Genomic DNA, 25,079 nt, shown 5'->3' with positions numbered 1-25,079 from the left:
AATATTGAACAGAGCACCACACAGCCACACTAGTAGCATAGAATCGCTCATTTTGTCTCAAGATTACCTGACCTTCGTATCTCGCAAGTAATTTCAATGTTTATAATATGCTAAAATAAAATAAACTTATTTTCTTGTTTCAGATTGTGAGGCGGAGAATGCTGTATCAATAAACCTTCCGGACGTTGTGAAAGCGACATTGGGTGATACCACAACTTTACCTGCAAAGTACTCCACCAGTTACAGAGTGATTTCAATCATATGGCACAAAGTTGACATAGACAGCACATCCCAGCAGAGACAAAGTGTCTTCTCTTATGTTCCTGACTTAAACATAAGACGTGCTTATGGCGTCTATAAGGCAAGAGCCCAGTTGGTGGGACAAGCATCCCTGCGGATTGATCGTACGACGGCGGATGACGAGGGGATGTACGCCCTGTCAATCATGACCGACGAACGAGGCACCGACGAAAAATTCATCCGCCTGGATCTACATGGTTAGTTTCTAATCATTCGATTGTACTTGACTTAGCGAAGATGACAAATCATTATAAACACTCGAATGGACTTTCCTAATGGGTTTTCTTTACGATCAATAGCAATTTTTCTTCAGTGTATTTGCTTTATTTTGTAATGAGTTTATTGGTTTTATTGCATAGAACTTGGCAGACCATGGGCAAGGAAGGAAACAATCGATGGTAATTTGCACTTGATATCATTAGTGGTCTCAAGCAATGTGATTTCTAGTTTCAAATTAAAGGAAACGAGAGAACTCGCACAGAAGGAGGGCAAACCGTGACGCTGGTAAATCAGATTATGATGATTGCAGTCATGATGTACTTTGAGCTATCGAAATCAATTGAATCTCTTATACACTTTCTTTCCCATTATTCCTGACCATTAGAAAACAACTCTTCTATTAAAATTGAAGAACCTACAAATTATAAAAGAAGTGGGTATATTCGTCTGAGACTGCTTTAAAAGAAGAAATCAAACCTAACAATACTAGCACCAAGTACATTTTAGAATGTAGCATAATATTGGATGTGGCTCTTAATAGCACTGCATTTATCATTATGATATGTGTTGTTTGTACTTGCCATGTTTTTGCATGCAATAAATTTTGAATGTATTGTTCACATTTTACCAACTTTAAGAGTTTTCTTTCAAATATTTATTTCAGTCCCACCAAAGCTAGAGGTTGGACCGAGCAATCCATACATCACGACGTGGGGAAAGACTGTTTTTCTGATGTGTACTGTGAGAGACGCTAAACCCAACATTACATCACTTCACTGGGAAAAAGACGGCGGAAGAATCGAAGCTAACGGCTACAAGGGGAAGTACTCCGGCGGAAATGCAAAGTCACCATCTTTAGTCATCCGCCGCGTGACGAGAGCTGATGCAGGGCTGTACACCTGTTTTGTACAACACCCCGTCCGGCCAGCTGCTGAAAGTATGCTGGTTAGAGTGCAATGTGAGTTTTTACTGGTGCGTTATAAGTGCCAATACCAATCCCATGTCGTGATAAAAAGGGGGGTTGTAAAGTAGAATCCTGGCAAGATCATTTTTTCTCCTCCAATATCATATATTGAAGAGCAGAATCTAGTGACAGTAATGTGTCGCTGATGTGCAGTAATGGAAGAAACGGCTTACTTATATGGCATATTGAAGTAACATAATCTCAGTTCTTTTACGCTCGCTCTCATCTAACTGACCATTTATAACGCTAAAAGCCCCGTTTAGGCGCTTGTTATTACTAAAAGGCCGAGGGCATATCTTGTTTTAAATCAGAAATTCTCCATTCAGTCCATTGCAGGGATCATTAACCGACAATTGGCCCCACCTGTTTTACGTCTTGGACCTCTGGCGAGTAATAAAACGGGCTTCGGCACCCATTTTCCGGATGAAGAAGAGTTCTCGTCCTTATTGAAGGCTCACATCTTATCGATCTCGTTTCTGAGTACTCCATTTGTTTGGGTCATTCACTGATGCCAAGATCTGATAAAATAGTCGCTTTCATCTCTTGGGTGTAGAAGTCTTACTTTCCGGCTCCACGGTGGTGATTCTGATGTTATCGGTTTCTTTGAGGAAAGCTGTATGTGATTAGTAAGACAAAAACAAGTAGGAGGTGTTGAAACGAACATATACCATCTGCTGATACTTTAAGACATGGTAAAACAAGTTGGCAGATTTGTATGGGGCAGTTTGCTTGTCCATAAACTATACTTATTACTCATTAGTGAATGGTATCAAAAATAATGAAGCCGAAATGTGATTATTACTTGCTTACAGGTACTACTACTAATATTAATGCATATTTCACAGATCCTGCGTCGATTATTAGCATCTCGGACTCTATGGACGTTAGCGTTTCCGACCACGTGACTTTTCAATGTGTGGCCGATGGCAACCCAACTCCGAACATCACGTGGTCTAAAAACGGAAGACTTTTAAGGGCCAATTCTTACGTCTTGTCCGGCGATGTCCGTACCAGCTCCCTTGTCCTGAACAGTGTAGAAACTAACGACAGTGGAACGTACTCATGCACAACAACTAACGGCGTGGGACAGAGACAGGTCCGGACAACAAAGCTCTCTGTGACGGGTACGTACAGTTTAGATATAACATAATTGACACTTGAAAAATTATTCCTACTATGTAGTTTGTAGTTCTCGGTGATCATGCACAGACTCAATATTCAATCTAGATATTCTGTATGTATTCATGACTCTTGTGCGATACCTATCTTGGTTTATTGCGAGAGCCTTATCATTTAATTCTCTTCAGTACCTTACTTTGACGGACGTTGGTATAAATAACGTGAGTGTTAAGAGAAAAGAACGCGCCCGGGGCTATGAAAGAGTTCTTTGTCAATCATTTGAGGCTTAATCACAGGCATGGTGTCAAACAGAAATGTAAAAATTATCTTGAAGGCTGTTGGAATGGAATTGTTACCAGATAACTTTGTTCACATATCTTCGAAAAAAGTCTGGAGTACAACTAACAGTTGCTTGAGGTTCAATCAAAGGCATGGTGTCCAACAGAAATTTGTCCCCATTCAAATTTTGTTCACACAGGCATTCAAAAGGAAATCACCGCTACAGCTCTAGCCATAGTTATTGGTGCCACAGCAGGCGGCCTGTGGTTCCTTATCTGTATCTGCCTTCTCGGATACGTCTTGAGGAGGCGTCGGAAACAAGACGAAAGGAAGAAGTTCGCCTTTTACTACGACATCGGATCAAGACGAGATCCCGCTGCACCTAGTAAAAATGAGGGTCAAGACCCCCGGAGACATTCAGTATCACCAGGTACAGATCTCCTGTAGAGCTTATAGCTTAATTATCATTTCTTGATTTCTACATATCGTAGACTACACGGGAGAATTCCTTTGGAAAGAGATAACCGCCCTTAGGTGGAAAGAAAATGACCGGGACGAAGCCGATAGTTCAGGTATTTTGCAGCAAGGAGCCAAGTGAGCTCAGCTAAATGGGTTATTTTCCCTGTATGGTAATTTCGCTGTTATGGAGCCCACCGCGGGGAATAGAGGACAATGGGAGGCTTGGCAATTTTGGAGTGTGGAGTGTGATATGGAAATCAGAAGGTAGTAATTAGCAAAAACGACCAGAGAGCATCCGATTACTTAAAGGACCTTGGAAGAGGATTATGAATTGTAATAAGTGTATATAGTAAGCTTTACTTTGCCACCTTGGATAACGTAGTGCCCAGTCTTCTGAATGGAATTCGTTAAACAAGTGTCTTTGGAAATAAATGGCATTACAATGGCACAATCATTGAAATCAAAATTCGTTAACCCTATTTTTGGTGTAAAGCAATAAAAGTGAGAATGCGATAATGCAATCTAAGAAGGGCGAGGCCATTAGCATTTATCATAATGTTCCTGTGAATGATAATTGCTCTTGCAATATTGATAGAAATAGATTTGTTAGGATTCAATCATACCATACACCCTTTGATAATGTTGCAAATCAAAACATGCATATGTATGCATCATATACATGTAACAGCCGTTTTCCACTTAAGCTTTGTTTAACCCATATTTGGTGGCAGTGGTTTATCGTACCATTCTCCAATGTTGTGATATTACTTTCCGCCCAGACAAACCAGAATACCACCCGGCGGATCAAAATGGAATTGACACGTTGCGGAAAAACACACAAGGTACGAAGATGCATGTAAGCATTCGTTATTACCCACAGAAAGTTTGCAATAGAAGTTAGTATTTACGATAATTACGAATTCCTGATTCGAACACTCGTCACGTAAATGCATATGATGGCATGGCAAAAAGCTCCAAGTCTTAAAGTAGGTAATGAGATACAGATATAGTCTATTAGTCTACGTAGCCCTAAAGATTAAGTATCTTTAACGACATTTCGTAGAAAGAAGATACGCCAGGGCTATGTATGATTACAAACCAAGAGACGATAACGAGTTACGTCTGGAAGCGGGAGATGTGATTGAAGTACTAGAAGGAGAAGCTGGCGATTGGTGCCTGGGTCTCACGGCAGGCAGGGTGGGGCTCTTTCCGTCCAACTACGTCATCTTCATCTCTGCTTCAGAAGGTATTGCCATTATGTCTGTTTGTTTGTTTGTTTGTCTTGATGTGTTTTCAAGTTTGTTCCCGTTTGTTCCCGTTTGAACGGATCCAAGTTTGTTCGACAGGCTGGTAGAACGCGAACTTTGGCACATGGACAAAAGTTTAAAAACCCAAGGATGGCATGCGCCCGAGAATAAAACATATAATGTGTGAAATGTACGTCGTTGTGATATGTTTTGTCACGAAATTTACAAGAATATTTCAGGGAGGTAAGAGAACGTCGATTTTTTCTTATCCATTTGTAGTTTACACCGGATTCTATTTGTTATCATTATTTCAATTGTATATCCCTTATTTTCAGCGGCTGAGGATGATCACACCTACAGTGTACTGGCAGAATCCGAGAAACGGCCCACCCCCAAAGTATGACACTACAACAGCCTTCACACCTAGCTGCAGATGGCCAACTGTAGTGGCTTCCGTGTTTGACTAAACAATTGTCTTTAATGGCTTCTGACCAAAGTGCCCAATTTCCAAGTGGACGGTCGAATAAGTGGTCAAACAATATTGATCGGTATTGAAAAACATGATTTGTATTGAATTTTTCCATAGTTTTGTAATCATCAATCGTTTTGTAATCACTACTTGTTCATTAGGTTATCTAAAACTCAAGCACAACAGCCATGGATTAACATATCAGAAAGTAAACTTTCGAAGTTCTTTCAACAACTTGTTTCGTCAATTTATGAGAAGCCAACATATACTTTATTAAGTAAAACTATAAAGGACTGATGTATATGCTTTTTCTGATAACTAAAGCTTCTCCAACAAGACCATGCTTCTCATTTATGCAGAATATACAAACTTAGCACAACAAGTTTTAAAACTTTCATGTATCATATATTATTGAAAAGCTTGTGTAATGTCATTTTCCTATGATACCTAGCTCATTATGATTTTAATCTCATGGAGCGAGCACCAGGCCTGCTTACGCGAGTGGGTTGTAGAAAAAAAGTGCCAAACTTTCCCTGCTAGTGTCGAACACTCAGCTCAGTGCCAAGCTCGTTTGCAATGGACTCGTCCGCATTGTGAATGGAACAGTGTGTGGAGGAATGATAGGTTCACATCGACAGATAGGAGTAAATTCACCCTTCGACTGTTGGATGGATAAATCAAAGTGTGGAGACAGCGAGGAGAACCCTAAATGCATGCCGACTGTTGCACACACAGACTGATTAAATTTGTTAAAGTCATCGTCATGGTGTGGGATGGTATAGATGCCAGTGGAAAAAAACAGGTTAATCATCCCAGACAACCTCAATGCGTCAATATATAGGGACACCATTCTCCACCTAGTTACATTTCCTAGATCCAAATCGTTGCAATATGTGACCGAGGGCCATTCTGCAAGATGGCAGTGCACGTGCCGTCCACACAGAATGAGAGTCATTTCAGACTCCCACAAGGATGCAGGAATACAGAGGATAGAGTGGCCTTGCCTTCCGGCAGCCCAGATCTCAACACTATTGAACACCCCGCAGGCTCCGTGATCAGATTGGTTGAGCTGTGCAAGCATGAATGGCAACTTGGTTTTGAAGCCAACGGGTTATTTTTCTTGAACACGCTACATCAAAGCAAGGCTTCACATACACACATTAGAGTCCTATCTTTTGAAATACTAATTTTCGTGCATTGCGATAAGAAGTTGGAGAAGTGAATTACAGTGCTAAAGTTTGATCCCACTGACGCAGTTTTGGCTCAAGTTCCACTGCTTGATTACTTTGTAGATGATAGCCCCGGAACATGAAGACGGTTTCAGCTTCTAGCAGAGGGTGCCAAGGTCAGATGAAGGGCACATAGCCTCCCAGGCATTTGGATCAACACCCCAAGCATCCTATTCACTATTACATAACACTGCTTGTGAAATATGCATTGCACCGGGGATGATGATATGATACGACCATACCAGTGTACTCAATTGCCCCCCTTCCTACGATGGAGTCAAGTAAGGACATGTGCCGTATGATTAATGTTGTATATGATACGGGTAGCGAATCTACGTATACCCCCAAGGAAGACATGGAATAACTCAATCCGTGCAAATACGGGTAAATTCAATCTGCGCTCCCAGAACACAACAGATTACATCGTAAAAGATATTGAAAGACATAATTTTACAAGCTACCTGATCTTAGATATGGGATGCGCACAAAATTAACAATCTCGATAAACCAACTTTAACGATGTGAACTAAACCAATTACCAAATTGGCATTTTGGGCAAATGTGAAATTTTGATTTTTAAAATCTGCCAGATCTGGAATCTATAAAGCTGGTATAGCCCCAAATCGGCTGTATCTGGGGAACTTATACATTGAGGGCCCAGTGATGAGTACAATTATTCATACCGATTCACACGAAAAGGACGGTAATGTATGTTATCTTCTACCCTGTGTAGAATGGCTCACCATTGGTCATGTCAACACGTTCTTATGGTGGTAAGGGCACAAGCTGTTTTAAGAGTTGCCAAGTCAAACGGCCCTAAGTAATTATCTGAATATCAGGTTTAAAGAAGCATTCCTGAACCTAGGGGGTGCAAATAATGAAGGTCATGGTGAGGTCACCAGGTATTTTTTTAAAACTATTTTTAGACAGTACTTTGTTTTGACACCAATGCCCAAAAGAGTCGCACTGAAATAAGTTAAGTTATGCAAGTGGCATGGTTCAATGACCAAAACATACTAAGAGCTTTTTATTCATTAATCTATTGAAATTTATAAAGCTCACAAACTTCGTCCTGTGTGGCAGAACAAGCATTCAACGAAAAATGAAGGCCTTGACTTGACTTAAGCTTGATACTATGTATCTATGCATAGGAAATATCACTTTGATTTACCTTACTAAGATATTATTGGCAGCAAATTCTTTATTCTTATTTTCTGTGTTTCGTTTTGTTTTCACTTATTTCCAACTTAATTCAAGCCGTGTATGTTTTCAGTGTACCCGTTATGCAAGGCTATTTTTTGACTTCAACCGCACACGCCAGAAGTCTGACATCGTAAACGTTGAGGGAGTGAAAAATTATATTTGAAGTAGAGGGTGGTTCAAGGAAGGCTGTTTCCCCTGAGTGGATAGCAGACGAAGAAGGCCAATGGCGACACTTTAGAGACCTGCGAGTCGACCTCTGTCATCAGCCTCACTGCGTCAAATTGGACCCCAGATGGAAAAGGCTGGAGCTAAATTTAGACAAACGACGTCAGATCACAGAAAAACGATACAAAGGAATTTAGCAGAATTAACCGTACCGCAAATGCAGCGATCGAGTGCCCGGTGACATGCGCTTCGCGTGAGGAAGCAACTTGTTGATGAGAAGAATTTAAAATCTAAGTTGTCAAATCATTACATTTACAAACTGAATATTGCAAATATGTGAACCTGACTTTCACGCTCGTGCGAAGGGCAAGACTGTGTTGACTGGGTCGCAAAAGGACGCAATGGGATCAATAGACGAAATTATGTCTAGACAGGGGGGGGGTAAAAGTGCATGCCCGCGCCAACTTTGACATCGTATAACTGTCAAACGACGTATGGTAGGACAACCAAACTTGGTGACTTTTCCTAAAATTTAGTTGGCAACAATGCTATGATAAAAGTATAAGTTTATCATTTTTCGTGTTGCCATGGCATCGCGTTTCTGAAGAGGCATTTTATGCAAATTTTACTGAATATTCCAAATATGTTAACCTGACTTTCACGCTCGTGCGAAGAGCAAGACTGTGTTAACTGGGTCACGAAAGGACGCAATAGGATCAATACACGAAATGATGTTCAAAGTTAAGTTATATCTATTTGATAGATATATATGTTCATTACTATTTAGATAATATGATATCTGATGACAAGAATAGGCGATGTGTGCATACTTCAAAGTCACCCTCAACGTGGCATTGAAATTCTCTTACATGAGTGATAATTTTGCTTCATAGTCAAAGACCATAATCTAGTCATGTGCACTTTAGGCAAGTAGGGAAGTCCTGGAAGTCGCCTGAGCGAATAAAGAAAATGCTCAAAGTGTAAAGGGATCTAAGTGCACTCATACCTGCAATTTTCAAATAGACCTGCTACCCGTGGGGCTTCTGCGGACTCGCCACTGGCGGCAAAATTACTCGTTTAGGTTTCCACTTAATGGCATCACACTACAAATATGACTTATGTATGCCTGGCAGGGTCGACAAGTAAATTATAGGAAGTGTAGGTACGACTTATCATAACACGTTCCTTGCAGGGTCCTAATTTGCTGGACAAGTGAATTATAGGAAGTGCAAGTACGAATTATAATAACAAGCATACCTTGTAAGTACAACGTCATGTAGAATAATTAGTCAAGAGGGATGTTCCCCTCTTTCCTAACAAAGGTCCGGGATTCGTTCATCATTTCTTACGTGTCTGATATAACAGCGAGACACTGAATCAAATAGAAGGTTGAGGTTGCATTGCAGCAAAATGCAAAAACGAAGCTGCAAACCTGAATGTCAATCAGCTGCACCTGTCGCCCACCATGTGCAGGAGAGTCGTCATTGTCAGGTTCGATATGGCACTCTCATTAGGTCGAGGAGAGAATAGAAGATGGTTGGCTGATCAGCTGTGGGGGTAAAAGGTCAGTCATGTAGAATTGCTCAGAATGCAGAATATTGAGAAACGGTCGATAAAATGAAACTATAACACCAGATGCAGACGGAATGGGGCGGGAGATAAAAACTCGATTCAACACTTACTGCCTAAGATTGGAAAGTTACCAAAAAATGTTATTTGGCAAGACGTGGGCATGTGCCGTATCTACCATGCAATATGTATTGACTAACACAGTATCGTCCGGCTGAGGTAAGAGCTCTTATTATTGTTGTAATTTATATATTAGCTTGTTGGGGCTAATTTCTCTTTGATTTCTTTGCTTTCTTAAGTTGAAACTGTCGCTGTCCGTCTATAGCTCTCCAACATCAAAACAGTCAGGATCATTGAGTGTCATTTGAGAACTGATAACCTCACTGACATGTCTACCCCAAAAGCGTTACCAACGATGACGTGAGGCAACCCGGTGTGACACACACCACTAAGATTAATCTGCATTTTATCTTTAAAAGGTTTGTAGTTCTTGCGTGGTATACCTGGTAAAGGTTGTGGTTACTTTAGATTACCCGTTTTTTGTAATTGTTCATGAGTACATGATATGAGAATGTTTAATGTTAAAACAGACATTTATTTTGTCTTATAAAATCTCTATTAGGGAAAAAGCCAGACCAATGATATTCATTACGATCTAGTCTAAAAAATGGACAGCCCGTACTTCTTGATAGCACCTAACATGTCAGATAGCCTCCATGTGGGACACCTGCCAGGGGTTTACTTTCTTGAATCTATCCTCCAGGCAACTACGGATGGTCAAGCATAAACTCCATCTGATAACATGGGTCTGCAAGGCTTAAGGGTCAGCAATAGTCAGCCTTGGTCAGTACTCGTGTCAAAAGCATGTGTAAAATCGATTAATACAGAGGGTGAAGGCCTAGCTAGTGCCTAGACTGTAGTATCGGAATTACTGACAGTTCCGTACTGCAATTGCTCTACTCGTCTCCTTGCACTGCCGTGATAAAAGGTCGTCGAAAGAAATTGACTTCTAGCATATCCCATTAATTTCTAGCTTAGACTATAAGTATAACACACACTGAGTAATTTGGATTTTATGCCTTGAGTAATTTGGATTTTATGCCTTAGCAAGCAAAAAAAGTTCAAAAGGATCGAGTTGATCTTCGTTCTTTCGCCATTGCACCAGATTTATCACAGCAGATTAGGTCAGGAGATAGTTCTAGTGCATAATCTTGGTTCTGCTTTAAAATGGTCATGGGGCCTGATCTAACATCCAAAACATGTAGCCGACATATAAAAGGCTATGACATAATAAACCCAGGGCTACCAAACAACGTTAACGTCTGTTCATGACAACACGTCATAACAAGTACTAAGGGTCCTGTGTAATGCATTTGGAGTATTGATAACACGAAGACAATCTCCATCACATGAACATACTAGGGTCATCAGCTGGGAAGGGGAAAGTGGCGATAAAGTGATGGCACGGTAACCAGGTAGTTTAAGGGGTCAGGGGTCAAGACCCTGATCAAGGCCCCGGATGTTCAACTTCCAGAAGGTTCCAGTTGAGTTATTTGACAAGTTCCTACAGGTTGTGTTTAAAGTACGTAGTTAGAACGTGCACGCTAGTTTAGTTAGGGTCCTAGTTCGGTTCCGATACGAGAGAAGGATTCTGCAGACCCACGAGCATAAGGTAGGATTGTTTACCTTTTCACAGCAGGAAATGTAGAGGGGGACTGACCTGAGACTAAAAAGACAAGCTCGGCCATTATGAACACCGTTTTACCCCGCTTGCATCGATTTAGAACACAAACCATACTATTATCTAGAATAACAACATAAACCAGTCAACTGGCGAGGTACCTGTGGACACCAATGACGACGATAACAGCAACACTAAAAATCTTATGAATTCCATAGACGACAGAAGGCCTAGAACTTTGGGTGTGCATGCGGATATTCGGATTACCCTATTAGTAAGGTAAAGTGGTCTGCTGAGGTCAGCTACGTTTCACAGCTAATTCAGATAGACTGACTATGCTTTGTGCTAAAAAAAGTCGGGTGCCTCGTCCTGGTGGCTTACATGCAATTTTTTTTTTCAACTTTTGAACCACCTCACGGAACAGGCCATACAGACCCTCATGACCCCTGAACTTTTGCGACAGCCTGTCGCACTACTATCCAGGGACAATATTGATGCGCGAACAGAAAATAGCACGCTACACCCGACAGTTGATACAAAATCAAGGTATCGATTATTTTCTTGTTTGCTTCCTGTCGTGCATTCCAAAAATGAGTATTCCAAGTTTATGTCCAACTTAATCTTTATCTTATTTCCAAGAGTGTTAATTGTTCATGTCCCATCATGTTTGCGGATGGATAAGTGGTCTTGCCAGCACACGTCGATCGATCACCTGTGTCGTGGAATTCGGTGGCGTCGAGGCTATTCGTGACGCGATGTGGTGCGCTGCTATTTAGCTCAGTGTTTAGGTCTTTCATTGTGTTTTGGTGCTCAAGTTCTTAGTCTACGTTTAATGGTGCTAGGTTAGTATGATTGGCGTTTTGAATTGAAACTTGTATGATTATTGGCTATCGTGGTGGCCGACAGGTTTGCTCATTAATTCCCATCCATTTCATCTCAGCATGCTGCCCCCACCCTATAGTTCCCGCCATTATTTTCCAGCCACTCATACGTATACCTACGTAGCTTGTTCGGTCTTATCTTCCTAGTAGTATATGCCTGAGTGTGTCATCAGTGGATAGTCTTAGTGTTATCAACCTAATGTAGCTGTTAATCATATAATATTATGTTGTCATATCCATGCATTGTTCAGTAGGCCGGCATATTCAATCAATTGTAATGTATCAGCTGCGTTTGACGCTTGTCATCATCCTGATAACATCGTGGCTGTATACCAGGCGTCAGGCAAGGACTATTCCTAGCCTGACTATACAATTCTACTAACTTTTCCAGACCCCTATATATTTTTAATCTAGTCATGTGCACTTCAGGCCAGTTGGTAAATCTTGGAAGGAAGTCTGACCGATTTAAGAAAATACCCAAAGTGTCGACGGCTTAATTTGCACTCAAACCTGCAATTTACATTATAGAACGTCCACTTTTGGGGCTTATGTGGACTTAGCGCTAACTGCAGAATCACTCGTTCAGGGTTCGCACTAATACCGGCACACTACGCAATATGACTTATTCATACACTGCAGGTCTCAAGTTTAGGTGCAACGGAATATGCTTGTGGCTACGGGATTTGCTTATACTGGTCAGTCATTGGTGGTGGAATAAAACTTCCGCACATAAATGAACATGACGTGCTATTTAAGTTAAAGCGTGTTATCTGGGGCCCATCATCCATGACTGAAATGGAAATGACGTCTGTTATGACTTACCATAGAGTTGTTAAGACTAAATGATCAGCACCTCAAATGGGCCCATAATCTCTCGCTGTGGTCGAAAATATCATAATTCCAAAGAGGACAATACCACTATATCTGTGGAAGTTTTTAAGATTCACCATAAAATGAAGGTATAACGCTACGTTCTACTGCAATTTTTTAACATGAACGCCAAATTACAGCAGTTCTGAGTCGTAAGGTAAACTCAATACCTTCCTACTACTTTAATAGGCTCACTATTTAAAATCCATGCATATTGTTCCTTTAAACCATTTTGGAACTACCACCAGACAATTCACATACATCGGCAGGGCGTCTGTGCACTGCACTTTATTCCCACAAATTTTCCACTCATAAGTAATAGTGACAATACCCACTACTTTTCAAAGAAAAGAATCCGTATTCAACAAATGTGCATTGAAGTTTTAAGTACACGTACTGTAGAAGTTTGGAACTTTTTCGGAAATCATGACGCCACTAAGTCGTCTTCTGTTGTAACAATCCGCGTAAGGCCCGCCAGGTTGTCTGGTAGATGTGGACGGCGGGTGTGAAGTTTTGGAGTCCTGCCCAAGTTGGTTATTGCTAGTGGCGTATTTCAATGTTAAAATGTACACAGAATCATAAACATCAGACACAACACACGGATATTTTGCAGTCTTCTTCAAAACAGACTGGTATATATTTACCACTATTTATCAAAATTGATCATTGTTATCAAAACCCAATAATGAACCATTTAAGCCGCCTATTCTACCTTACATGTTACTGGTAATAGTTGCTATGTAGATTTATAGGTCGTCAAAGCTGACAAATATGCATGTATGAAATATTACAATGCGGTAAATTACATGAAGTACCCTTCTGAAAAAAGATCTTGTTGGATACACTTGTCAATAATATATATACTTTTTCGGGCGGGGTGTTGCTATAACTATGTAGCAAGATCATGCTCTCAAAATTCATGTCAGGGTAAGCAGACTGATGAGAGAATAACAATTTGGCATTTTGCCAAAACAAGTAGACGCAGTAATTCATATAATCCAGTGATTTATGGCATTGTTGCCACGCACTAAGGCAAAACAAATCCATGTCAACACTGCCGGAGTTGAAATGCAGTAAATGCTTATGGGATTTGCCACCAAACGACACGAGAAAACTTAAAATGCTCGACAGTGCCTCCGGCAAAAACGAATTTTGACACTTTGATAGATTTGATTTCGTCTGTGATGAAACAAACCCCCTTCCAATTACAACAATTGCGCGACGTTAGATACGGAACGGCCTTAGACTAATAATGTCGTTTGTATTCAATAAACATCACTGGGATGTCCCTTCAAGGGCACTTGCATACGAATACAAGAATTACGTCTTGCCTTTAATCAAAACGCCTTAGAGGTATTTACTGAGATTTCATGGCTTTTAAGATTATGGTATTCCTTATGATTTATTATTGTATTTTGACAGCCGACGCTGTTAATTCCCTTTCTGCTGCCAAGGATTGAACGGGTTACTTTGGAAAAAAATTGTCTGGGAGGTGTTAAAGGTGCAAAAAGGTATAAGATTGTTGTGTCTTGTACTAAGCACTACTACTAAGGAAAAGTTTAGAAAGCAGTTCTAGCCGTAGGCCAAGATTATGGTTTTCATTAAAAAAAGCCGATTGCATGTAACACACAGTCTGTACTAAATAGATGGACTGACATAAATGATGAAAACGATCAACCTTTTCCCAAACTGTCACTACTCATGCTGCAACAAAGGGCAGCAAGCCTACAGTTTGGATCGCTGAATACCATTAAGTACCCCCCCCCCCCCTGCTTTGGGCTGTACGCAACTAACGTACTTGTCGGATTGTGTACTCCATTATACCCCCATTCCACCTGGACGGCGCTTTCACCGCGCTCTCACGGCGACCTAAAATGGTCCAGAGCGCCGTGAGAGCTCCGAACTCCTGGAAAACGTGCTCAAGTGGAATCTCTACGGCGACCCTTGCGCGCTCTCAGCGCGACCAAAACGTCAAATGTCAGCAACTTTTTAAAGATTTCACAGATCACTCAACGAATTCCAGAGATAAAAAACGAATTTTTGTTACGTTTTGTGTGCTTTGTTGTCTTCTCAGTCATACATTTACCTCTTGCGTCATATTTGAATGATAAAATCAAGGGGAAAACAGATTCAATTTTAGTCGCTGCACGGTCGCTCAGTGTGTGTCTAAAGTAATCGCTCAGTGTGTGTCTTAAGTAATATATGTATGTTCAACTTGTTTTTTCTGTGTTGTCTGACATGTAAACTTTTTGCAATAAATATATTCTATCATTCTACGTTATAATAGAAACGTAAATCACAGAATTTTGAAACACATTTTGAACCGCTGACAATAAAACTTGGATGGAATTTAATTTGAATGGAAGCAAGTACTTGTAGTTATTCGTCAATTTGCATTACCCACGAGCAAAACTATGATTTGACCACAAAATTCCCAGAAATTCACGATACACCACTTCAAGAATGAAATTTGTTTGAACTACAGTTAAGACCATTCAATCCTCATAGAGCGCTCGCTGCGATCCTTGAGCGCTCGCTGCGGCCCTTTGATCCCACCTTGGGCGCTCTCACGGCGCTCTCACGGCGAAGGTTTTGAGCATGTTCAAAACCATCGCCGAGGTGACGGCGCGCATGGCGCTCTCGCCGCGCTGTCGGCGCTCTCACGGCGCTCTCGCCGCGCTGTCGGCGCTCTCACGGCGCTCTCGCCGCGCTGTCGGCGCTCTCACGGCGCTCTCGCCGTGCTGTCGGTGCTCTCACGGCGATCTGGCCAAAATGAGGTCGCCGTGAGAGCGCGATGAGAGCGCCGTCCAAGTGGAATGGGGGTATCACCTAGCATTAAACTACAAAGAAAAGCAATCCTCTGTGCTGTTTATGTGTACGTTCCAATGTGAAGGAATGGAGACCCTTACATAGCATTTTGATTCCCATAGTTCAGATGATAAATGTGCCAAAAGGGGGATCAGTTTACTTGGGTAGTTCGGAGGGCTGTCATCCTTATTTCTGTGTCATGTCCGTTACAGGCCTAAAAAATCCTTGTCTTTAAGTATGGAACAGGGAATATCCACCGCTTGAGGGAAATGTCTTCTTCTTCTGAAGACGAAGATACCTGCAAATAATTCACCAAAAGAAGGGATGTGTTAGTCATCCTTTAGCTTCCCTTCTGAACTAGCAGTTATGCCTGTAAGCTATTCCACTGCCTGCGATGAGTACCGTCATGCTTCTTTATAGATTTATCGTTATGCGGTGAATGATAATCCTCAACATTCGTACACAGGATACGACAAAGTACCGCCACGACGTTCCAAAGCTTCTGGCCTCTTGGGAATACATTCCAACATTGGTGCTTATTTGGCTTACTTAGTTTAGTGCACATTTAAGGGTGCTTCTACGTTGCCGATAGCATTTATTGGCCATTTCAATCTCAACGATGCACTTCCCAAGCGATAACGTCGCGCTATTAACCAATAGCAGTCATCAACAAACCGCAAAAATTAGTCTTGTAAATCTTGGATGACAGTGATGGTCGTATTGGGATATCACATCAGCTTCGAACGTGTTGACTGAAGGGCATTGCCATTTAAAACACATATACATGTAGCTGGTTATAAAAATACAGTAAAGTTTCCTTCCATTACGTCCAGTATGTAACGGTAATCTGGTTGGTGGTATACCCATGTACACGACTCTAGACTTTTTAGAACTATGGTTCCTCATTTCATTCAATAAAAGGACTAATAACAATATGACCCAAAAAAAACAATATGACAAAAATTGATTGGCAAAAAAATTTCCAATCAAGCCAGCAATACATTGCCATACAGTAACACCTGATGACATAGCCAGAAAAAGGGAGAAGCCTTAACTTACATACGAGATGTCATTAGCGGTTGCGTCAAAACAATTATAAATGACAAGGATTTGGCTAGAATTGCAGACGCTTTTAAGGACGTCGGCCTGGATAGAACGTATTCTTCACGTGAGGACTGTATAATATATTTCATGTGTTTATACATTTCTACATGATATCAAAATCTTGTGGAAAAATACTGTGCAAAAAGCAACTTAAAGCTAACTTTTAGACTTGCTTGAGTTTTTATTTGTGAATGATCGGCCATGAGGCACGCCAGGGAGCACTTGGGTTACACAAGACTTGGCATTGGATGACCCTTGCCGGAAGGAGGTTACTGCGCAGTTCAGAATGAATTTAGAATGGTTGTCTGACTGAGCACCCATGGGGAGATTCCGTTGTAAGAAATCCATTTCAGTAACATCCGACCTCTAACTGATAGACCTGGTGCAAGTAGAAACTCTGCCAGTCTCTGGCATCCGGAATGGCTTCTCGCATCATTTTGGCATGATCAGTTTGGATGTTTGCGTTTAAATGACAAAAAACTTATAGACTAAATGACGCATTGCTCACCTGAAAACAAACCTCTAATGTTCCTGTAAAATGTCTCATAAGTTCCAATTTCTTAAAGTCAGCATGTCGGCAGGATATGAAAGTTTGATCATTCTTTCGCAGTTGGTGTACGTACGAAAATCAATATACTTTAATGAAGAGCGGCAGGAGTCAATTGTCTACCTCATTTAGGGCTTAGCGATTAATCGTAGCCTGCAATTTCACAGCCCCCTGCTGGAACAAGAGCACAATCGAAATGCTTTAATGGGGGGGGGGGAGTTATTGTGCAAGCACAAACAAATGATGGACAAGCCACACTTTGGAAAGTAAATCGGAATATCTCCTAGTATCAAAGATTAATTGGCAGCCTCCTGAGTAATCTAGTGGTAATTGACGGATCGTTCAACGGTTCATGTACTGCCATTAAATCTTCTAATCAAATCTGGCAAAAACAAAATGAGTCGATAAGATGGTTATTTCCAGGTCGATGGAACTTTACGCAGCGCTCCATTGTCCAACTCTGCTTGACTCGAGAAACCTTAGTTTTGTTGTAATGTGTGTGCCTTTGCAGTGTTGTAATAGGCTTGGTCGACTCTTAACATGCAGGAATACAGTTACAAAATGTAATCTGGCCGGCATGGCCATACATTTCAGTTCGTCTTTCAGATCTTACATTCATTAAGACCTTTATAGCATGAATCTCGGGCATGAGTTGGGTCTTGGCATGTTTCAGGATCACCACAACCCGGATTTAAAGGTGCAGTGATGATACCCAGCAGCACTCTGTGACACCATTTAATGATCATTGAACGACTGCCCTCAAGAAAAGTCGTTGAAAGAGACCCACCTATGCACCTACCATCCTTTCTCATTTGGATTGGAAATGCCATCAAATATACGTACAAAATTGCATCTTCTTGACAGCAGCGTCGAATTTAAGAAGCAGCCTAAATAACGTTGTATGTGGTAACTGATGTGAATTATCTATCTCAATACGATCCATAAAATGTGTTCTCAGTGGTGCCTTAAAGACGTGAGACCTCCTTGACTGCTCCGGCATACCAGACGACGAACGTACCTATTAACGGGTGGCAAGCAATACACCATATGCCAGATCATCGACCCCTCCCGAGAATGTGGCAACGCTTCCTCTCGGAAGGGTTTTAATACCAATAAAGACACCACAGAAGAGCCGCACTGGAATTGACATCTTTTTGGAACAATCACAGACGTGAAACTTTAACATTTCCAAACATAGGATGACTCAGAAGTGTAAAAATGTGCCGTTCAGCGTTCGTGACTCCCTGCCGTTTATGGCATTTTACTACCAACAGTCTTGAGAGTGGGAATACGACGAAGCGAGATTGCCTTTCCGTCCTCGCGTGCTGTTGTTGAATTAGTTAGTAGCTTAAGGAATACAGAGTGATTTTGTTAATGCTGTTGGTCCAAACAACGGGGCTAATCGTCCCATCTAATCATGCCAGCCCGCTAATGCATTATTTTCTAGATCCATAGGTATTATAGCCATTAGCTTCATACGCCTTGGTGCGGACAGGCGGATGATGTATTAAGAGAGTAGATGCCGCCGGCAGTAAAGTGTACTTTGCATCTGCAGGCAGGTTAAACAGATGATCCGTCAAGGCCTGATATATATATAGGGATCAGCATCAAGGTCCGATATTAGCGCCGAAGAGTGCACTTCACCGGGAGCTATGCACCTAATCCCACAAGAAAGCTGAAGAAGAAGAAAGTGCCTTCGCGGTTTTCTTCATAGTGGAAGGGAGATTTCGACGCGCTTGCAAGGGTGGGTGCTTTGGCGTTGCGCTCATCTTCACACGGCGTAAGCTGTTTCATGTAAGTACTGCTGCTTGGTTGACACATCTGGTACATTCAATATATACCCATACTACTTGTGCTTCATCGTCATTAAGACGACATTTCTCAAAACGTTATTCTTAAGAACGACTTCTACATGTCTTTGTTAATGTACAACTTTCGAAATTTGATAATAATTTATTCATCTTTATCGAACGTCTATTCCCATTGTACACTGGAAGTCGAAGTTGTAATAGAACACCTTACAAGGGCCTCGATTGACGCCACGAGGGATAAGCTCCCTCCACCGCAAGAGGTCAACCTTGATGGTATTGTCAGCAGACTAACTATTAATTGCATCACTGTTTCCGGGGTGATGTACATTTCATAACATTTACATTCATCACGACGCTAAGATCGATCAACGGTAATCATGAAACGCGATGCCGACACAGCATGTGTACCGGAGCCTGCCTAATGTAGGATGGATCTGGCTGAATGCTTGACACGGTGTCAGAATGTACATGTTATTGAGGGAGAATCTCGACCACCAGATGGTCAGTAAGAAGATTATGATGTCCAAATACAACTTTATCATTTTTTCGAGGGCTGGGGGACCTTCCGTCGTCTTAAAAAGATGACGACAACACAGCGTGTCAACCAGAGCCTGCCGGATGTGGGATGGATCTGGGTGAATGTTTGACATGGTGTCAGGATGAACATGTTGGTCAGGCAGAGTCTCGGCCATCAGATGGCCAGTAAGAAGATAATGGTGTGAAAATACAACTTTATCGTTTTTTTAAGGGCACGGGGAGATCCTTCTTTCGTCTTGGAATTAAGACAACAACACAGTATGTGTGACAGAGCCTGCCGGACGTTTGACACGGTGTCAGGATATACATGTTAGTGAGGCGAAATCTAGACCATCAGATGGTCAGTAAGAAGATTATGATGTCAAAATACAACTTTATCATTTTTTGATGGGGTATGCGTATCCATCTGTCCTCTTGAAAAGGTGACGGCAACTTTTTTGTTAGCTTTCATAATTATATATTTGAGTTTAACTAAGTAATAGTAGGTTTTGGTTATTGTTAAGTAGTTGTCATTTAAACTGTATGTATTTGTGGTTATTAAATCTTAACCTTTGTATAAGGTGTTAAGGTCTCTACTAAGATTAGTATACACACGTTATTTTGATAATGGAGTTTCTTGATAAACATGAACATAAACTTAAGGTTACTAGTTTACGCACGTGACTTTTGCACGTTATCATTTGAAGTTTGTTAAAAATAATACTACAGTCGAAAAACATATGCGTTACCCAGATGCGAAATTCTCTGATTAAAGTATATTCCCTTCTTCTGCTAGCACACAAATCATTTCCTGACACTGCAATACAAATAATGCAAAAACTATTGATGCCTACAAAGCAGAATTCATCTCAATGGTTATTCCACCCACCCATCATAGTTAAAACCTTTGCTGACAGGTACCTTACTATCTATATTTGTTACACATAAACAAAGGTCTCAATAGGATGATCCTCGTTAGATATCGCCTGTGTGGCTGTATGTCTTTAATTGATGGTAACTCCATATAAAAAAGTTTTTCTCGAACTCTGATTAAAATTGTCTGAAAATGCACTTACGTTTAATGCACATATAAAGATCTATGATCCGTAATTACTAGAGGATATTTGTTCATTTCGGGAGGCCCTAAGGGAGTAGTTTAAAACACTTTCGTGTCTCCAGATATAATTCATAAGCCCATAATGAAAGTTTACTGTACACTAGGGTCTGCCTATGTAGAGCTTTAGGCATTATTACTCCTGACGAGGAAGTTAATATGTTTACCGCGATTGGCTGGTAAGTTATAGGATATCTCAAAAAGTGTCAAATGAATGAACTGATTAGATATTGGCCCCTCTGGCAGTTTTTCGGTCCCAAGTGCATGTAGTGTGATAGCATAGTATGGTTCCGTGAGTTTCATTTTGTCACCCGGCATTTTATTAATACTGCAGCTATTTGTCGTGAGTTGTTCATTTTGAATAGCATGGATGCTCAACATACTTGTATCTTGTATTTTAGCTACACACTAAGACCGAGTGTTTTATATTGGAATAACTACTTTGAGTTTGGACAAAATAATACTACCGTGATACAGACACTTAATTGTGATAATTTGGTAGTTAGAAAGCATGGGACGTTAGAAACTTTTTAAATACTACATCCCTGCGAATATCTCGTCCCTACGATTATAACGCCTGATAAGTATGTTGTAAAATATTTCTATCAGAATTAATTCTTTGATGTAAAAATGTAGCGCAGCTTAATTGCGTGTGAATCATATAAAAGACACGTGGTATTCTTCACAATGTTGGATGTTTGCGCTGAGAAGCGCTTTTTTTTCATTTCACATACAATATCAAGATGACGATTTTATTTCTATTGATTCGTCTGCGACATTAATTATGATTAGTAAAACCTTACATCAATCTGCTACTCATTTGTCAAGCCTTATGTCAGTTACCTGGCATAATTTATTCTCTTGAATCCAATTGTCTGCAGCTACGCTATCAAGAAATGGACAGCCAGCCAAAATTAATTGGTTGGCGTTGAAATATTTACAGGCGCCTTCTTCCACTCGCGGGTTAGTTGCATATCTAGTGTAGCATTCGATATAAAAGCTACAATAATGCGTATGAATGATTTATGCTCAATTCATTTATATTCGGTAATGAATGTAGTGCCAGCGAGTGACCCATTTAATAATAAACGCATATGGTGTGTCACTGTGGCGAAAATGGTGCTTGCCTCTGATTTAGATATATGCTACATTTCCCCGGGATATCCATAGGTCGTCCGTATCGGGAACATAAATATTCTGCACTTGACGGAAGAGGGGAATCTTACCATAAATCATTGTTGGAGCTGTTAAACTCTGTTTACCACGACAAACTACTGAGTTGCAAGTCTCAGCTCAACACAATGTAGAGCCAGAGAGAGGAGGAAATGAAAAAGGCTGGTACTAGATGCCACCATAGCCCCCGACCTTCAGACATGAGGATGGGACTAGGTATGGAATGGTAATGTAAGGAATCATATACATTTTCTGTATTAGTGGGGTACGACAGCTTTGATTCTATGACTATGATGTGTATACCAGCACTTCTTCCATTCCCTCCAACATCTCCTTCAAATTCTCACGGCTACTTTGCTCTTGGGCATAACCACTCAGCAAGCTTCGGCAGCAGTGGTGCGTTTCAATTATTTTCAAATCACTAGGCAGACCTTTCGACTGTAATGCAGTGCAAGTCGGTGTTACGGGCTTTCATAGGAGAGCTTCTGAATTCCAGGAAGACCAGCCCTGCTCAATGTGGAAAGTGTAGTCTGACACTTCATTAACTTGTACTATACCTTGCACAGCCAGGTATTAGGGACCGAGTTTTCATACATCGATGGTGATTATCCGAAAAGGTCGGTGTAAGTAACCTGAAATATTAAATATACATGAAACATTCATTAATCGATGGTGAGAATTGATTGCGGTAGATTTATATCAATTGATGTGCAGTGGTCAGTGTAAGGCTACCCGATAGTGACCTTTATACATGTTTGTCCTTTAAGGGTTAGGAAATGATGTAACAATATCTGAAACACTAAAGTTGCGTAAGGGTAAACAACATGCTCTAGTTGTCCCGAATGTTAAGTTGGCTAGTTTAATAATGATGAGAAAAGGTCAGTGTCCACAGGCAAGGTCACTGTAATGGTTTGGTGGTCACATTGCATGATCTATCACAGCTTCCATACAATATTAAACTGGTAAATACACTGGCGATAGCGGTTTCGTGCGTGACTACGCTCCCAGCAGGATCTTTGAATAGATTTTTTCAGTTGCTATCATTCATTTTCCTTGTCGGGATTTAATTTCATACATCACCCAAGCACTTGATTACTTAATTTGTCATCACGGAAACTCAAAACTTCAACTTCAACTTAAACTGCCCCCAGATAACCCCGCTAGGGGCAAAGTAGGGGGGAGGAGGTCCCAGGCTAAGGCGGGCAGGCCTCCAGCCTGGCGCGGAAAGACTCAACGGTGGGAGCCGTAACAACCGCGACAATGTGGCTTGCTCATTACCAGAACAATTAGTAAGGCCACCCTTGGTAATCACATCGACTCGTCATGGGAGTATGCCTCGTATAGGAAATAAGCTGTTGCTGTGTCAAGAATATGTATCCATGTGAAACTCATTCAAGCGTACATGCACAGAGCCTCAAGCGTATTAACTTACAGTACATTACATCATTGATATTCCAATAAGAATTGGTGTTGGCAAAGCCTTTGCAGTATTTTAAACGACCTACGAAGTTTTCCAGTCAGTGTCCAAAGAGAGCAGAACAAACTTTAGTGCTTATCTTTTTTCACCATGCGTGACATAAAATCGCCACCGTCGGCAAAGATCGTTACCATGGTACAACTAAGGCTTATAATGCACTAGAGTTTTCACAAATGCATTGATAAGCATACCTTCTGTAACATTGGCTCGTTGTAGAACATATTCTCCTCTCTAGCTCTCTAGGAGATTCTAAAACTAGACGAAACTGTACAAGACTTGATTGACAAGATTGAGATGCATCGCAGAGCCATCCTGTGACTCCCGTCATCAACCATAAACGCATTATCTAGCACTTATATATTTACGACGGGAAAGTGAACAATAAAATTGATATCCTGGGGAATGCCTAGCAGACTGCGAGAGTTACTTTATTGCCGTTGGGGTTTTGTGCGTGGTTCCCTGTTTAGAGTCATGGACGTATTGAAAGAGGCACGGCAAACTGGCCCAAATTCATGACTAGCTCAGGGAGACGATTGACATTCTTGCATACTGAAGATACTGGATGGAAACTGTAGGACTACACTAGGGGGTATCACGTGTTTTCAAGCATTAAAAACGTATGCAATCGTACTCTCAGCAGAGCACGTATGCAATCGTACTCTCAGCATCTACGGATATGTCGATGTCCTATAAGTGAAACGACGACTTTAATCATCTCCAGCTCTATTGGAGTAGTACTGCTTCAAAGCAGCAAGAGCACCTCATTGAAATCAATCTATTTTGCCTGACGGAATTTGTCTTGATGGAAGTGGTAGGAATATTGCACTCACTAGTGACATTTTTGCTTGGTTCCGTGTGAGAAAAGGCCTTGAAAAGCCGTACGGCTGCTGGCTTGGAATACGGATTCAGCTGAAACTTTAGAAGATTCTATTGTATTGAATGGTTGCGTCATTGTGTTGCCAACAATCCACGAAACACTCACACAAGGGAAAGTGTTCGTGATACATGTAGGCTCCTTTCTATGATTCGTATCCATTTATCTCCATTTTAGACGACATCTGCAATGCATTCTGACAAGTGTGTTGCCGTTTACGACAGAAATAGGCTAATTGAATGTCGCTTCTGTTCTTCGTTGCAAGTCGTGTGGTATGCATGTCGTAAAGATTGGCCTGTTGATCCGACAGCGTCTCATTAGTTCTGACATGTCTTTCGTTACACAGTATAAATGTTACATCCGCGCTGCGTCCTTGGCAACTCGCTTAACGAACTGCATGTTAAAAGCCTGCCTCATCAAAGATTTGTGCGTACTCCCCGTCGTTAACAACGACAGAATTCCTGATCGAATCATTCCACTGCCTGCCAAATAGCCGTAGTTATCTGTAACATAGCACCTTCTCGTAAACAGATTATTGTGTTTATTTTGACTTATTTTGTACTTACTTCGAATGGTCAATCGCTGAAAAAAATCGTGTATGCTGGAGGGAAGGTCAAAGGTCGAGAATCTAAGTTAAAATCGAAGGCAGCACAGGAATCATTTGAATTACCTAACGGTTATCTGAAATAAGTGCCCAAATGTTTGCTTTCTTTACGCATTTACTTGTGCCATGGACTACGTGATTCATCACGACCATGTCACCTAGGTTATATGTGTAGAGTTATGAGTAATTTCTGACAATGGTTTTATGTATTGCGTTCATTTTTACAGCTATCTGTGCAATTTTAGTTAAGCTTCACCCATATCTAAGTTGAAATTTTACTCACGTGTTGTTTCATATCTACAAAGGCAACATCGATTGATCACAAATTACGTCATTTGAAAATAAGTTCCATACATCCAAAGTCTAATGCTTTTGTTACTGCCACATTTCTTACTAA

At 41.0% G+C, this 25,079-nt stretch overlaps 1 protein-coding gene across 2 annotated transcripts in view; it reads left to right on the top strand.

Moving 5' to 3' along the window:
* Positions 1 to 25,079, top strand: part of LOC136444127 (protein amalgam-like) — a 52,857-nt gene that overhangs the window by 5,371 nt on the left and 22,407 nt on the right. Inside the window, exons 2-8 of one of the 2 annotated variants that reach the window (XM_066441631.1) lie at positions 144 to 497; positions 1,184 to 1,477; positions 2,329 to 2,607; positions 3,081 to 3,311; positions 4,120 to 4,182; positions 4,404 to 4,586; positions 4,923 to 5,298. In XM_066441631.1, coding sequence (XP_066297728.1) covers positions 144 to 497; positions 1,184 to 1,477; positions 2,329 to 2,607; positions 3,081 to 3,311; positions 4,120 to 4,182; positions 4,404 to 4,586; positions 4,923 to 4,990 — 1,472 coding nt within the window. In that variant the 3' untranslated portion in view covers positions 4,991 to 5,298. Of the gene's footprint in view, positions 1 to 143; positions 498 to 1,183; positions 1,478 to 2,328; positions 2,608 to 3,080; positions 3,312 to 4,119; positions 4,183 to 4,403; positions 4,587 to 4,922; positions 5,299 to 25,079 lie in introns of those variants that run through there. The other variant, XM_066441632.1, reaches the window with a different exon arrangement.

The sequence above is a fragment of the Branchiostoma lanceolatum genome, chromosome 10 (assembly GCF_035083965.1).
Source record: "Branchiostoma lanceolatum isolate klBraLanc5 chromosome 10, klBraLanc5.hap2, whole genome shotgun sequence".
NCBI lineage: Eukaryota > Metazoa > Chordata > Leptocardii > Amphioxiformes > Branchiostomatidae > Branchiostoma > Branchiostoma lanceolatum.
This window is presented reverse-complemented; position numbering and strand designations above follow the sequence as displayed.